General features: G+C 44.3%; 1 protein-coding gene across 1 annotated transcript in view; it reads right to left on the bottom strand.

Annotated features, from left to right (window-relative positions):
• The window catches only part of LOC138673020 (acetylserotonin O-methyltransferase-like), a 194,482-nt gene that overhangs the window by 146,889 nt on the left and 32,054 nt on the right, over positions 1–15,539 (bottom strand). The window contains exon 3 of the mRNA XM_069761556.1: positions 5,428–5,557. Within this exon, the coding sequence (XP_069617657.1) occupies positions 5,428–5,557 (130 nt within the window). The remainder of the gene's footprint in view (positions 1–5,427; positions 5,558–15,539) is intronic.

Raw genomic sequence — 15,539 nt, 5'->3', positions numbered from 1 at the left:
CATTCCCCAATACATTTCAAGGGGAGGCAGAAATTCCGCTGATACCTGCCCAGTAAAAGGGCTAGGTACAGAAGTAAGCTGTACAAATTGTGTGAGAGTACTGCAGGGTACACCTACAAGTTTAGGGTTTATGAACAGAAGGAATCCCAGATTGACCCCCCTGAATTTCCCCCTGTCCTGGGAGTGAGTGGGAAAACTGTGTGGGATTTGGTGCAGATAACTTTTATACCATCATCCCACTGTACATGTCCCTCACTGCGCGAGCTACTGCAGCCTGCGTTACTTTCCGCAAAAATCAGAGAGGCTTCCCTATACCAATAATTGGGCAGCTTCTCGGAAAGGGTAAGAGCAGAGCCCAATGTAGTGACAACATGCTGGTGGTTAAGTACAAGAGGGATGTCCTTTTCTTAACCATCATACATGTACGAGGTACCTCTATACAGGACTGCAATCCAGACTGTGTACTGGGGTACAATAAGAACATGGGGGGTGTTGACCTCGCTGATAAAGTCCTCCAGCCATACAGTGCCATAAGAAAGACCAAAGTGTGGTGCAAGAAACTGGCCGTGCACATCATACAGTTGGCAATGTACAACGCTTTTATTCTATCACGATGTGCAGGACAGAACGGTACGTCGTACCTACAGTAACAGGAGGTAGTGATCAAGGTCCTAATCTTTGGATGTCAGGAAGGAGCAGGCCCCAGTACTTCCAGAACGGAAGGTATTTGTATCGTTCCAGGCCAACATTTCCCAGGGGAGGTTCCCCAAAGTGTAAAAAATTGGAAAAGTTTCAAAACAAGTGACGAGTGTGTTACAGAAGGGGGATACCTAAGGACACCACTTATCAGTATGTCACCTACCAGTACAAACCTGGTATGTGGATAAAAGAATGCTTCAGACTGTACCACACATTCATGGACCCCCTAAATTCATTTCAGACTTACACAACTCCAGAATGCCAACCTGACGTACACTACACTACTAGCGTATGCCAACCTGATGCACTTTACACTATTTACATATGCCAATACATTATAAAATTCACATACCAGAAAACAGTAGATAATTAAAAAAAATGAGGTAATTTGTGGGGCATTTCCACTGTTTAGGCGCATGAAGGGTTCTGCCAATGCGACATGATGCCCACAGACCGTTCCATCAAGGTCTGTATTCCAAAATGTCACTCCTTCCCTTCCGAGCCCCGACGAGCGCCCAAACAGTAGTTTTCGCCCACATATGGTGTACCAGTGTACTCAGGAGAAATTGCGCAACAAATTTTGAGGTTCATTTTCTCCTGTTATCCTTATTAAAATAAGTTGGGGGGTTCTACAATAACTTTTTTGTGGAAAAAATGTGATTACCGTATATACTCGAGTATAAGCCGAGATTTTCAGCCCATTTTTTGGGGCTGAAAGTCCCCCTCTCGGCTTATACTCGAGTCATATACCCGGGTGTCAGCAGGGGAGGGAGAGCGGGGGCCGTGTAATCATACTTACCTGCTCCCAGCGCGGTCCCTGCAGTCCCTGGCTTCTCCGGCGCTGCAGATTCTTCCTGCACTGAGCGGTCACATGGCACCGCTCATTACAGAAATGAATAGGCAGCTCCACCCCCATAGGGGAGGAGCCGCATATTCATTGCTGTAAATGATCGGTGCCATGTGACCGCTCAATTACAGGAAGAAGCTGCAGCGCCGGAGAAGCCAGGGACTGCAGGGACCGCGCCGCAGCAGGTAAGGGGAGCGCAGCGCTATAATTACCTGCTCCTCGCTCCGGCTCCGTCTGCAGCGTCCTCTAGCAGTGACGCTCAGGTTAGAGGGCGCTGTGACGTAGTCAGTGCGCGCCCTCTGCTGAGCGTCAGTGCTGGAGACGGAGCCGCACGAGGAGCAGGTAATTATTGAAAGCGCCGGCGTCCTGAGAAGAGAGGTGAGTATGTGATTTTTTTTTTTTTTATGGCAGCACCAGCAGCATTCTAAGGAGCACCTATGGGGCCATAAAGGTGCAGAGCATATAAGGGGCACAGCATTCTAAGGAGCACCTATGGGGCCATAATCAAAGGTGCAGAGCATATATGGGGCACAGCATTCTAAGGAGCACCTATGGGGCCATAATCAAAGGTGCAGAGCATATATGGCACAGCATTCTAAGGAGCACCTATGGGGCCATAATCAAAGGTGCAGAGCATATATGGGGCACAACATTCTAAGGAGCACCTATGGGGCCATAATCCAAGGTGCAGAGCATATATGGGGCACAGCATTATAAGGAGCACCTATGGGGCCATAATCAAAGGTGCAGAGCATATATGGCACAGCATTATAAGGAGCACCTATGGGGCCATAAAGGTGCAGAGCATATAAGGGGCACAGCATTATAAGGAGCACCTATGGGGCCATAAAGGTGCAGAGCATATATGGGGCACAGCATTATAAGGAGCACCTATGGGGCCATAAAGGTGCAGAGCATATATGGGGCACAGCATTATAAGGAGCACCTATGGGGCCATAAAGGTGCAGAGCATATATGGGGCACAGCATTATAAGGAGCACCTATGGGGCCATAAAGGTGCAGAGCATATATGGGGCACAGCATTATAAGGAGCATTTATGGGGCCATAATCAAAGGTGCAGAGCATATATGGCACAACATAAGGAGCATTTATGGGGCCATAATCAAAGGTGCAGAGCATATATGGCACAGCATTATAAGGAGCATCTATGGGGCCATAATCAAAGGTGCAGAGCATATATGGCACAGCATTATAAGGAGCATCTATGGGGCCATAATCAACGGTGCAGAGCATTCTATATAGCACAGTTGTATATGGAGCATCTATGGGGCAATAATGAACGGTATGGAGCATCTATTTTTATTTTTGAAATTCACCGGTAAATGCTGCATTTTCTACCCTAGGCTTATACTCGAGTCAATAAGTTTTCCCAGTTTTTTGTGGCAAAATTAGGGGGGTCGGCTTATACTCGGGTCGGCTTATACTCGAGTATATACGGTATTTTATTTTCACAACTCAACGTTATAATTTTTCTGTTAAGCACTTGAAAGTTCAAAATGCTCACCACACATCTATATAAATTTATTTGGGGGTCTAGTTTCCAAAATAGGTTCACTCGTCATATAGACCTGTTGTGAATTCTGTGGCTGAATTCACTCCTGTGGTCACAAGTGGTACTGCAGCTTCTGAGCTTCCTCCCTCAGGTGTTCTGGTGAGCTCGTTAACTGCTTCATTACTTAACTCCGCCTGATGCTGCTATCCTTGCTCCTTGTCAATGTTTCAGTGTTGGATCTGAGCTTCTCCTGATTGTTCCTGTGACCTGCTGCTCTGTATAGCTAAGTGCTTTTTGCTTTTTTGTTGCTTTTTTTCTGTCCAGCTTGTCTTTTGTTTTGCTGGAAGCTCTGAGACGCAAAGGGTGTACCGCCGTGCCGTTAGTTCGGCACGGTGGGTTTTTTTTGCCCCCTTTGCGTGGTTTTGCTTTAGGGTTTTTTTTTAGACTGCAAAGTTTGCTTTACTGTCCTCGCTCTGTCCTAGAATATCGGGCCCCACTTTGCTGAATCTATTTCATCCCTACGTTTTGTCTTTTCATCTTACTCACAGTCATTATATGTGGGGGGCTGCCTTTTCCTTTGGGGAATTTCTCTGGGGCAAGTCAGGCCTATTTTTCTATCTTCAGGCTAGCTAGTTTCTTAGGCTGTGCCGAGTTGCCTAGGTAGTTGTTAGGCGCTATCCACAGCCGCTTTTAGTTGTGTTTAGGATAGGATCAGGTGTGCAGTCTACAGAGTTTCCACGTCTCAGAGCTCGTTCTTGTGTTTTTGGGTATTTGTCAGATCACTGTGTGTGCTCTGATCGCTAAGCACACTGTGTTTCTGGATTGCCTTCATAACACCTGTCATTAGCAAACATAACATAGACCCCCCTCAAAGTCACAATGATAAATGTGATGTGGTCCCTAAAAAAATGATTTTTGAAAATTTTGCTGGAAAAATTAGAAAAATGCTGGTCATCATTTAACCCTTATAACTTTCTAAGAAAAAAAAAATAGTTTCAAAAATTGTGCTGATGTAAAGTAGACATGTGGGAAATGTTATATATTAATTATTTTATGTGACATATCTCTCTGATTTAAGGGCATAAGAATTCAAAGTTTGAAAATTGCAAATCTTTCTAAATATTCACCAAATTTCTAGGGGGTGGGGGGTTCACACAAATAAACACAAGTCATATTGAAGAAATGTTACCACTATCATGAAGTACAATATATCATGAAACGACTATCTCAGAATCAGCAGGATCCATGGAAGTGGTCCAGAGTTTTACCTCATAAAGTGACATCCCTATATGAGCAGCAACAATGCCCAGCTAAGATTATGGGAATTGATTGACTCCTTCCGGGAACATGTCGTAAAGACATAACCCTACAAATTGAAAGCAAACATTCTACAGATCCAGCACAGTTAGGGCTCTTTCAGATGTCTGTGATCAATGGTCTGATCTCAGATCAGAATGCACTGACTGGCCATGTGTCTCCTGACCCCGAGCATGACGGCCTCATTGAAATATATGAAGCTGTCACCCTTGGAGTCACAAGACATGCAGCCAGTCAGTGCATTGTGATCCGAGATGGGACTGATGATCACTGACACAAATAAATTCTATGTATATAGTATATATTATTTATTAGTCTCTTGAGTCTAAGAATAAGCTGACTTTATAATCACTGACAGCAAGTCAAGAAACATATAAGCTCGGAGGACCTATGGTCATCAGCACCAGTCTATCAGAGAGCAGGATGGAGTGTCAGACTAAAGGGGACATGGAATTTTAGAAATCACAACAGAAAGATGAAAACGAGGGCTTAGGGCATTTTAACTTTAAATTTAAATTTAGCATTTGAAGTAACATTTTTATAGAAAACCAGAGTCACTTTAATATGGCACCCATAGACTGTTATAGGGCTATAGTGTACCTTTTTTGTGCTTCCAATTTTATTTCATGTAAATCTATAGGTAGGATGATAAATGTCTGATTGCTGTGTGTGGTGCTGCCGGGACCCCCACAGATTAGATGTACCACCACAGATTAGATGTAGTGGTATGGTCACTCATGATCGCAGCTGCCCTGTTCATGCCTATGGGAATGACAGATGGCTGAGCACTGTTCAGCACTTCCTTCCCTCTGTAAGTGCCATAGACAATGAATGGAGTGATAGTGATCATGCACAACCAGGCAGTTTGATTCTCTTCCAACCGCAGTGAATAGTAATCGAGGATGAAGACTCCAGTTCTAGAGATTGGTGGGACTCTCAGGGATGGATCTTCCAGAAATCATACTTTGGATAGATGTTAAATGTCTTTTTATAACAAATGCCCTTTAATGTACAATTTTATCATCTCTACTGCATTTAGACGTACAGTACCTTACAGCTTGTGGTAAGAAGTGCCAGCACATGTATGTGGTCTGAGAGGCATAATTCATCATATGAAAGAGAGTCCGAGGGCTAGACTTGACCAAATATACAGAGGAAACATCAGTATTGGAATAATAACCTTAAAAGAAAGAAAAGTAAAATATGACATTTGTAATTTTTTTATTACTGCATATAAATGTTTTTGGAAGCATGTAAATATTAATTTTGTCCGTTAAGACTGCAGTTGTGATCATATTGTATGAAATGCAGACAGACTGACAGAAGCATCAAAAGGTGTGATGTGTAACTTAAAGCGACCATCCATCACAACAATAAATGTAACATTTTGATATACAGTCACCATACCTGGTGCTTCCTGTTCAGCTGCCGCTGCCTCTCTGTGTCAGATTGGAATCCCATTGTCATTTTATACAAAACTAGATGGCAGCCCGATTCTAAAGAATCGGGAGTCTAGAATCCATATATACTTTATTTATTCAAATGTAAGAATAATACAATTAATAAATAATAGTAAGAAAGAACAAAAAGTGGCTGCACTCACCAGCTCTTGACAATTCTTGTTATTTAAGTAAAAATTCAAAAATCACACCAAAATGGCGGGCGGAGTGTGTCACAGTACGGCACGTTTCTGATTGGTCGCTCGCAGCAGGCGGCTACCAATCAGACACTGGACACTGTTGACGTCACTTATCTCCGGACATTAGCTCCGGACATTAGCTCCGGACATTAGCTCCGCACATTAGCTCCGGACATTAGCTCCGGACATTAGCTCCGGACAAAGCCACGGAAGTTGGCACAAATTGCAGGAAGTAGTATTCTAGGCAATTAATCTCCGGACATTAGCTCCGGACATTAGCTCCGGACATTAGCTCCGGACAAAGCCACGGAAGTTGGCACAAATTGCAGGAAGTAGTATTCTAGGCAATTATATATTAGACTAGATGGCAGCCCGATTCTAAAGAATCGGGAGTCTAGAATCCATATATACTTTATTTATTCAAATGTAAGAATAATACAATTAATAAATAATAGTAAGAAAGAACAAAAATAATAGGCAGTATATGGAGAAAACACCAAACAAAAGTTCAAAATTGGTGTGAAAATGTCACTGAACCACTTCACAACTAAATATATATAGTTTTGGTAAATGGTATTATCATTTTTTTGACGAAATTCGGCAGGAGCTTGAAGAGCAACATCACTGGGCCCGCCTCCACGCAGTAGAAACTTGCTGTGAGGTAAAAATTCAAAAATCACACCAAAATGGCGGGCGGAGTGTGTCACAGTACGGCACGTTTCTGATTGGTCGCTCGCAGCAGGCGGCAACCAATCAGACACTGGACACTGTTGACGTCACTTATCTCCGACCATTAGCTCCGGACATTAGCTCCGGACATTAGCTCCGGACAAAGCCACGGAAGTTGGCACAAATTGCAGGAAGTAGTATTCTAGGCAATTATATATTAGATAGCTGTGGAATCGGGAGCGCTGTGGAAAGTCACAACTGCTTTTCCGATGCCAAGGGATGGACCTGCACCAATGATGGGATGGATCAGCACCAACATCAGTGGAGGAAAGATTCAGACTTTTTGCATTGCTCCCAGGCGCATGTTCAGGGCCCCCCCTAAATTTGGGTCAATGTAATACTTTATTGATGTGTCTGTAAACAATATTTGATGTTTTAGTAGTATTATTATTATTATTATTATTATTATTATCATTATTATACATTTTTTATAGTGCCATTTATTCCATGGCGCTTTACATGTGAAAAGGGGGCAAATATAGACATATACAATAAACATGAGCAAAAAACAAGGCACTAACAGGGCTGAGTCTGCAGGGTTGAGCCAAGTCACACTACATTACAGGAACGGACCTAATGTGCTAACACTACTCCCTACCCTGTCTATCTGATCTAATACTGGAAATATCAGTGATACTGAGGAAAAGAGAGGCTGCTCGCACTGCTGCTCACCCTGTATATTTGATCTAATACTGGTGATACTTGAGGTCCAGAGGTAAGAAAATGCAGCTCACACTGCTGATTTTTTGAATAACAATACAAGGAAGAGTTAACCCCTTAACAACATGCGCTATACATGTACGGCACATGTCGGGTTTCTCACTTTGATGTGGGCTCCAGAGCTAAGCTCACATCTTTTCCGGCACTTCAGCTCATTTCAACAGCTGACATGTGCCCATAATGTACCACAATCTACCTGCAGCTGTTAACCTGTTAAATGCTGCTGCCAATCTCTGAAGCGCCGTAAATGCGTCACTAACCCTGACCATCGGGCCAGTAAGCTTAACCTCTACTGTGGGTAAAATCCTGGAGGGCATTCTAAGGGATGCTATACTGGAGTATCTGAGGAAGAATAACCTCATGACCCAATATCAACATGGGTTTACTAGGGACCGTTCCTATCAGACAAATCTGATCAATTTCTATGAAGAGGTAAGTTTCGGACTGGACCAAGAGAACGCAGTGGACGTAGTGTATATGGACTTTTCAAAAGCTTTTGATATGGTGCCACACAAAAGGTTGATTGTTGTGAATTCTGTGATCAAGCTCCCTCCTGTGGTCACGAGTGGTACTGCGGCTTCTGAGTTTCCTTCCTCAGGTATTGAGGTTAAGTCGTTAGGTGCTGCTCTATTTAACTCCACCTAGTGCTTTGATCCTGGCCTCCAGTCAATGTTCTAGTATTGGTCTTGCTTCCTCCTGGATCGTTCCTGTGGCCTGTCTGCTCAGCATAAGCTAAGTTCTGCTTGTGTTACTTTTGTTGCTTTATTTTCTGTCCAGCTTGCTTTTTTGGTTTTGCTTGCTTGCTGGAAGCTCTGAGACGAGGAGGGAGCACCTCCGTACCGTTAGTCGGTGCGGAGGGTCTTTTTGCCCCTCTGCGTGGTTGTTTGTAGGTTTTTGTGTTGACCGCAAAGCTATCTTTCCTATCCTCGGTCTATTCAGTAAGTCGGGCCTCACTTTGCTTAATCTATTTCATCTCTGTGTTTGTATTTTCATCTTAACTCACAGTCATTATATGTGGGGGGCTGCCTTTTCCTTTGGGGAATTTCTCTGAGGCAAGGTAGGCTTATTTTTCTATCTTCAGGACTAGCTAGTTTCTCAGGCTGTGCCGAGTTGCATAGGGAGCGTTAGGCGCAATCCACGGCTACCTCTAGTGTGGTTTTATAGGTTTAGGGATTGCGGTCAGCAGAGTTTCAACGTCTCAGAGCTCGTCCTATGTTTTGTGGTTTTTGTCAGGTCACTTGTGTGCTCTGAACTTCAAGGTCCATTGTGGTTCTGAATTACCTATTCATAACAGTACTGGAGGCCCAAAGTACTATGCTTCTCACTAGAGGGAAAAAAGAAGTTCTGAGACCATTTTTTTTTCTTTGCACTGTGTTTTGCCTTTTTTTTCCCCTAGACATTTGGGTGGTTCAGGACACAGATGTGGTGATGGACATTAAAGGTCTGTCTTCATGTGTGGATCTTCTCACTGCAAGAGTACAAAATATTCAAGACTTTGTGGCTCAGAATTCTATGTTAGAACCAAGAATTCCTATTCCTGATTTGTTTTCTGGAGATAGAGCTAAATTTCTGAGTTTCAAAAATAATTGCAAACTGTTTCTGGCGTTGAAACCTCGCTCCTCTGGTGACCCAGTTCAACAAGTTAAGATTATTATTTCTTTATTACGTGGCGACCCTCAAGACTGGGCATTTTCCCTTGCGCCAGGAGATCCTGCATTATGTAATATTGATGCGTTTTTTCTGGCGCTCGGATTACTGTACGATGAACCTAATTCAGTGGATCAGGCAGAGAAAAATTTGCTGGCTCTGTGTCAGGGTCAGGATGAGATAGAGATTTATTGTCAGAAGTTTAGAAAGTGGTCTGTGCTCACTCAATGGAATGAATGTGCTTTGGCAGCAATCTTCAGAAAGGGTCTCTCTGAAGCCCTTAAGGATGTCATGGTGGGATTTCCTATGCCTGCTGGTCTGAATGAGTCTATGTCTTTGGCCATTCAGATTGGTCGACGCTTGCGTGAGCGTAAATCTGTGCACCATTTGGCGGTATTATCTGAGCATAAACCTGAGCCTATGCAGTGCGATAGGACTTTGACCAGAGCTGAAAGGCAGGAACACAGACGTCAGAATGGGCTGTGTTTCTACTGTGGTGATTCCACTCATGCTATCTCCGATTGTCCTAAGCGCACTAAGCGGTTCGCTAAGTCTGCCACCATTGGTACGGTACAGTCGAAATTTCTTTTGTCCGTTACTTTGATCTGCTCTTTGTCTTCCTATTCTGTCATGGCATTTGTGGATTCAGGCGCTGCCCTGAATTTGATGGACTTGGAGTTTGCTAGGCGCTGTGGGTTTGTCTTGGAGCCCTTGCAGTGTCTTATTCCATTGAGAGGAATTGATGCTACGCCTTTGGCCAAGAATAAGCCTCAGTATTGGACCCAGCTGACCATGTGCATGGCTCCTGCGCACCAGGAGGATATTCGCTTTCTGGTGTTGCAAAATCTGCATGATGTGGTCGTGTTGGGGTTGCCATGGCTACAAGTCCATAACCCAGTATTAGATTGGAAATCAATGTCTGTGTCCAGCTGGGGTTGTCAGGGGGTACATGGTGATGTTCCATTTCTGTCTATCTCATCATCCACCCCTTCTGAGGTCCCAGAGTTCTTGACTGATTACCGGGATGTATTCGATGAGCCCAAGTCCAATGCCCTACCTCCGCATAGGTATTGTGATTGTGCTATCGAGTTGATTCCTGGTAGTAAGTTTCCTAAGGGTCGACTGTTTAATTTATCTGTACCTGAGCACGCCGCTATGCGGAGTTACGTAAAAGAATCCTTGGAGAAGGGTCATATTCGGCCGTCGTCATCGCCATTGGGAGCAGGGTTCTTTTTTGTGGCCAAGAAGGATGGTTCGCTGAGACCTTGTATTGATTACCCTCTTCTAAATAAAATCACGGTCAAATTTCAGTACCCCTTGACGCTGCTATCTGATTTGTTTGCTCGGATTAAGGGGGCTAGTTGGTTCACCAAGATAGATCTTTGTGGTGCATATAATCTTGTGCGTATTAAACGGGGCGATGAATGGAAAACTGCATTTAATACGCCCGAGGGCCATTTTGAGTACCTAGTTATGCCATTCGGACTTGCCAATGCTCCATCAGTATTTCAGTCCTTTATGCATGACATCTTCCGAGAGTACCTGGATAAATTCCTGATTGTATACTTGGATGATATTTTGGTCTTCTCGGATGATTGGGAGTCTCATGTGAAGCAGGTCAGAATGGTGTTCCAGGTCCTGCGTGCTAATTCTTTGTTTGTGAAGGGATCAAAGTGTCTCTTTGGTGTTCAGAAGGTTTCATTTTTGGGGTTCATTTTTTCCCCTTCTACCATCGAGATGGACCCTGTTAAGGTCCAGGCCATTTATGATTGGACTCAGCCGACATCTCTGAAGAGTCTGCAAAAGTTCCTTGGCTTTGCTAATTTTTATCGTCGCTTCATCTGTAATTTTTCTAGTATTGCTAAACCATTGACCGATTTGACCAAGAAGGGTGCTGATGTGGTCAATTGGTCTTCTGCTGCTGTGGAAGCTTTTCAAGAGTTAAAGCGTCGTTTTTCTTCTGCCCCTGTGTTGTGTCAACCAGATGTTTCGCTTCCGTTCCAGGTTGAGGTTGATGCTTCTGAAATTGGAGCGGGGGCTGTTTTGTCGCAAAGAGGTGCTGATTGCTCGGTGATGAAGCCATGCGCCTTCTTTTCCAGGAAGTTTTCGCCTGCTGAGCGAAATTATGATGTTGGCAATCGAGAGTTGCTGGCCATGAAGTGGGCATTCGAGGAGTGGCGTCATTGGCTTGAAGGAGCTAAGCATCGCGTGGTGGTCTTGACTGATCACAAAAACTTGACTTATCTCGAGTCTGCCAAACGGTTGAATCCTAGACAGGCTCGTTGGTCGCTGTTTTTCTCCCGTTTTGACTTTGTGGTTTCGTACCTTCCGGGCTCTAAAAATGTGAAGGCGGATGCCCTGTCTAGGAGTTTTGTGCCCGACTCTCCGGGTTTGCCTGAGCCGGCAGGTATTCTCAAAGAGGGAGTAATTGTGTCTGCCATCTCCCCTGATTTGCGGCGGGTGCCGCAAAAATTTCAGGCTAATAAACCTGATCGTTGCCCAGCAGAGAAACTGTTTGTCCCTGATAGGTGGACGAATAAAGTTATCTCTGAGGTTCATTGTTCGGTGTTGGCTGGTCATCCTGGAATCTTTGGTACCAGAGATTTGGTGGCTAGATCCTTTTGGTGGCCGTCTCTGTCGCGGGATGTGCGTTCTTTTGTGCAGTCCTGTGGGATTTGTGCTCGGGCTAAGCCCTGCTGTTCTCGTGCCAGTGGGTTGCTTTTGCCCTTGCCGATCCCGAAGAGGCCTTGGACACATATCTCTATGGATTTTATTTCGGATCTCCCCGTCTCTCAAAAAATGACGGTCATTTGGGTAGTTTGTGACCGCTTCTCTAAGATGATCCATTTGGTACCCTTGTCTAAATTGCCTTCCTCCTCTGATTTGGTGCCATTGTTCTTCCAGCATGTGGTTCGTTTGCATGGCATTCCGGAGAGCATCGTTTCTGACAGAGGTTCCCAGTTTGTTTCGAGGTTTTGGCGAGCCTTTTGTGCTAGGATGGGCATTGATTTGTCTTTTTCCTCGGCTTTCCATCCTCAGACAAATGGCCAGACTGAACAAACCAATCAGACCTTGGAAACATATCTGAGATGTTTTGTTTCTGCCGATCAGGATGATTGGGTGTCCTTTTTGCCGTTGGCTGAGTTCGCTCTTAATAATCGGGCCAGCTCGGCTACCTTGGTTTCACCGTTTTTCTGCAATTCTGGGTTCCATCCTCGTTTCTCTTCAGGGCAGGTTGAGTCTTCGGACTGTCCTGGTGTGGATACTGTGGTGGACAGGTTGCAGCGGATTTGGACTCATGTAGTGGACAATTTGACCTTGTCCCAGGAGAAGGCTCAACATTTCGCTAATCGCAGACGCTGTGTGGGTCCCCGACTTCGTGTTGGGGATTTGGTTTGGTTGTCATCTCGTTATATTCCTATGAAGGTTTCCTCTCCTAAGTTTAAGCCTCGTTTCATTGGTCCGTATAGGATTTCTGAGGTTCTTAATCCTGTGTCTTTTCGTTTGACCCTTCCAGATTCTTTTTCCATCCATAACGTATTCCATAGGTCATTGTTGCGGAGATACGTGGCGCCTGTGGTTCCATCTGTTGATCCTCCTGCCCCGGTTTTGGTGGAGGGGGAGTTGGAGTATATAGTGGAGAAGATTTTGGATTCTCGTGTTTCGAGACGGAAACTCCAGTATCTGGTTAAGTGGAAGGGTTATGGTCAGGAAGATAATTCCTGGGTCTTTGCCTCTGATGTCCATGCTGCCGATCTTGTTCGTGCCTTTCATATGGCTCATCCTGGTCGGCCTGGGGGCTCTGGTGAGGGTTCGGTGACCCCTCCTCAAGGGGGGGGTACTGTTGTGAATTCTGTGATCAAGCTCCCTCCCGTGGTCACGAGTGGTACTGCGGCTTCTGAGTTTCCTTCCTCAGGTGATGAGGTTAAGTCGTTAGGTGCTGCTCTATTTAACTCCACCTAGTGCTTTGATCCTGGCCTCCAGTCAATGTTCTAGTATTGGTCTTGCTTCCTCCTGGATCGTTCCTGTGGCCTGTCTGCTCAGCATAAGCTAAGTTCTGCTTGTGTTACTTTTGTTGCTTTATTTTCTGTCCAGCTTGCTTTTTTGGTTTTGCTTGCTTGCTGGAAGCTCTGAGACGCAGAGGGAGCACCTCCGTACCGTTAGTCGGTGCGGAGGGTCTTTTTGCCCCTCTGCGTGGTTGTTTGTAGGTTTTTGTGTTGACCGCAAAGCTATCTTTCCTATCCTCGGTCTATTCAGTAAGTCGGGCCTCACTTTGCTTAATCTATTTCATCTCTGTGTTTGTATTTTCATCTTAACTCACAGTCATTATATGTGGGGGGCTGCCTTTTCCTTTGGGGAATTTCTCTGAGGCAAGGTAGGCTTATTTTTCTATCTTCAGGACTAGCTAGTTTCTCAGGCTGTGCCGAGTTGCATAGGGAGCGTTAGGCGCAATCCACGGCTACCTCTAGTGTGGTTTTATAGGTTTAGGGATTGCGGTCAGCAGAGTTTCCACGTCTCAGAGCTCGTCCTATGTTTTATGGTTTTAGTCAGGTCACTTGTGTGCTCTGAACTTCAAGGTCCATTGTGGTTCTGAATTACCTATTCATAACAGTTGATACATACAATGAGAATAATGGGGATAGGGGAAAATATGTGTAAGTGGGTTAAGAGCTGGCTCAGGGATAGGAAACAAAGAGTGGTTATTAATGGAGCACACTAGGACTGGGTCGCGGTTAGCAGTGGGGTACCACAGGGGTCAGTATTTGGCCCTCTTCTTTTTTAACATATTTATTAATGACCTTGTAGGGGGCATACAGAGCAGTATTTCAATATTTGCAGATGACACTAAACTCTGCAGGGTAATCACTACAGAGGAGGACAATTTTATATTACAGGATGATTTATGTAAACTAGAAACTTGGGCTGATAAATGGCAAATGAGCTTTAATGGGGATAAATGTAAGGTCATGCACTTGGGTAGAAGTAGTAAGATGTATAACTATGTGCTTAACTCTAAAACTCTGGGCAAAACCATCAATGAAAAAGACCTGGGTGTATGGGTGGATGACAAACTCACATTTAGTGGCCAGTGTCAGGCAGCTGCTACAAAGGCAAATAAAATAATGGGATGCATTAAAAGATTAATTTTACGTCTATACAAGTCACTAGTTCGACCACACTTAGAATACTGTGTACAGTTCTGCTCTCCAGTGTATAAGAAAGACATAGCTGAACTAGAGCGGGTGCAGAGAAGAGCGACCAAGGTTATTAGAGGACTGGGGGGCAATACCAAGATAGGTTATTACACTTGTGGCTATTTAGTTTGGAAAAACGAAGGCTAAGGGGTGATCTTTTTACAATGTATAAATATATGAAGGGACATCATCATTCTGATGATCTTTTTAATCATAGACCTGAGACAGGGACAAGGGGGCATCCTTGATAGGGTATTACACTTGGGGCTATTTAGTTTGGAAAAACAAAGTCTAAGGGGTGATCTTATTTTAATGTATAAATATACAGTCATGGCCAAAAGTATTGACACCCCTGCAATTCTGTCAGATAATACTCATTTTCTTCCTGAAAATGATTGCAAACAAAAATTATTTGGTATTATTATCTTCATTTTATTTGTCTTAAATGAAAAAAACACAAAAAGAATTGTCCTAAAGCCAAATTGGATATAATTCCACACCAAACATAAAAAAGGGGTGGACAAAAGTAATTGGCACTGTTCTAAAAATCATGTGATGCTTCTCTAATTTGTGTAATTAACAGCACCTGTAACTTACCTGTGGCACCTAACAGGTGTTGGCAATAACTAAATCACACTTGCAGCCAGTTGACATGGATTAATGTTGACTCAACCTCTGTCCTGTGCCCTTGTGTGTACCACATTGAGCCTGGAGAGATGAAAGAAGACCAAAGAACTGTCTGAGGACTTGAGAAACCAAATTGTTAAGGAGCATGAGCAATCGCAAGGCTACAAGTCAATCTCCAAAGACCTGAATGTTTCTGTGTCTACCGTGCGCAGTGTCATCAAGAAGTTTAAAGCCCATGGCACTGTGGCTAACCTCCCTGGATGTGGACGGAAAGGAAAAATTGACAAGGGATTTCAACGCAAGATTGTGCGGATGTTGGATAAAGAACCTCGACTAACATCCAAACAAGTTCAAGCTGCCCTGCAGTCCGAGGGTACAACAGTGTCAACCCGTACTTTTGTGAATTCCGCTCTTGGGCTCCCTCCGGTGGTTGTAAGTGGCACTTTTGTGAGTTCTGCTCTTGGGCTCCCTCTTGTGGTTTCTAATGGTATGGCTGCTCCTTGGAGTTAGCTGTCATCAGCTGCTTCCACTTATCGTCTCTTCTGCTCGGCTATTTAAGTCTGGCTCTATCTTCAGCCAGTGCCACTTGTAAATGGTTCCTGGTT

This window comes from Ranitomeya imitator, chromosome 3 (genome assembly GCF_032444005.1).
Source record: "Ranitomeya imitator isolate aRanImi1 chromosome 3, aRanImi1.pri, whole genome shotgun sequence".
In the NCBI taxonomy this organism is placed as follows: domain Eukaryota; kingdom Metazoa; phylum Chordata; class Amphibia; order Anura; family Dendrobatidae; genus Ranitomeya; species Ranitomeya imitator.
Note: the sequence above shows the minus strand (reverse complement) of the source record. Positions and strands in the feature narration are given on the sequence as shown.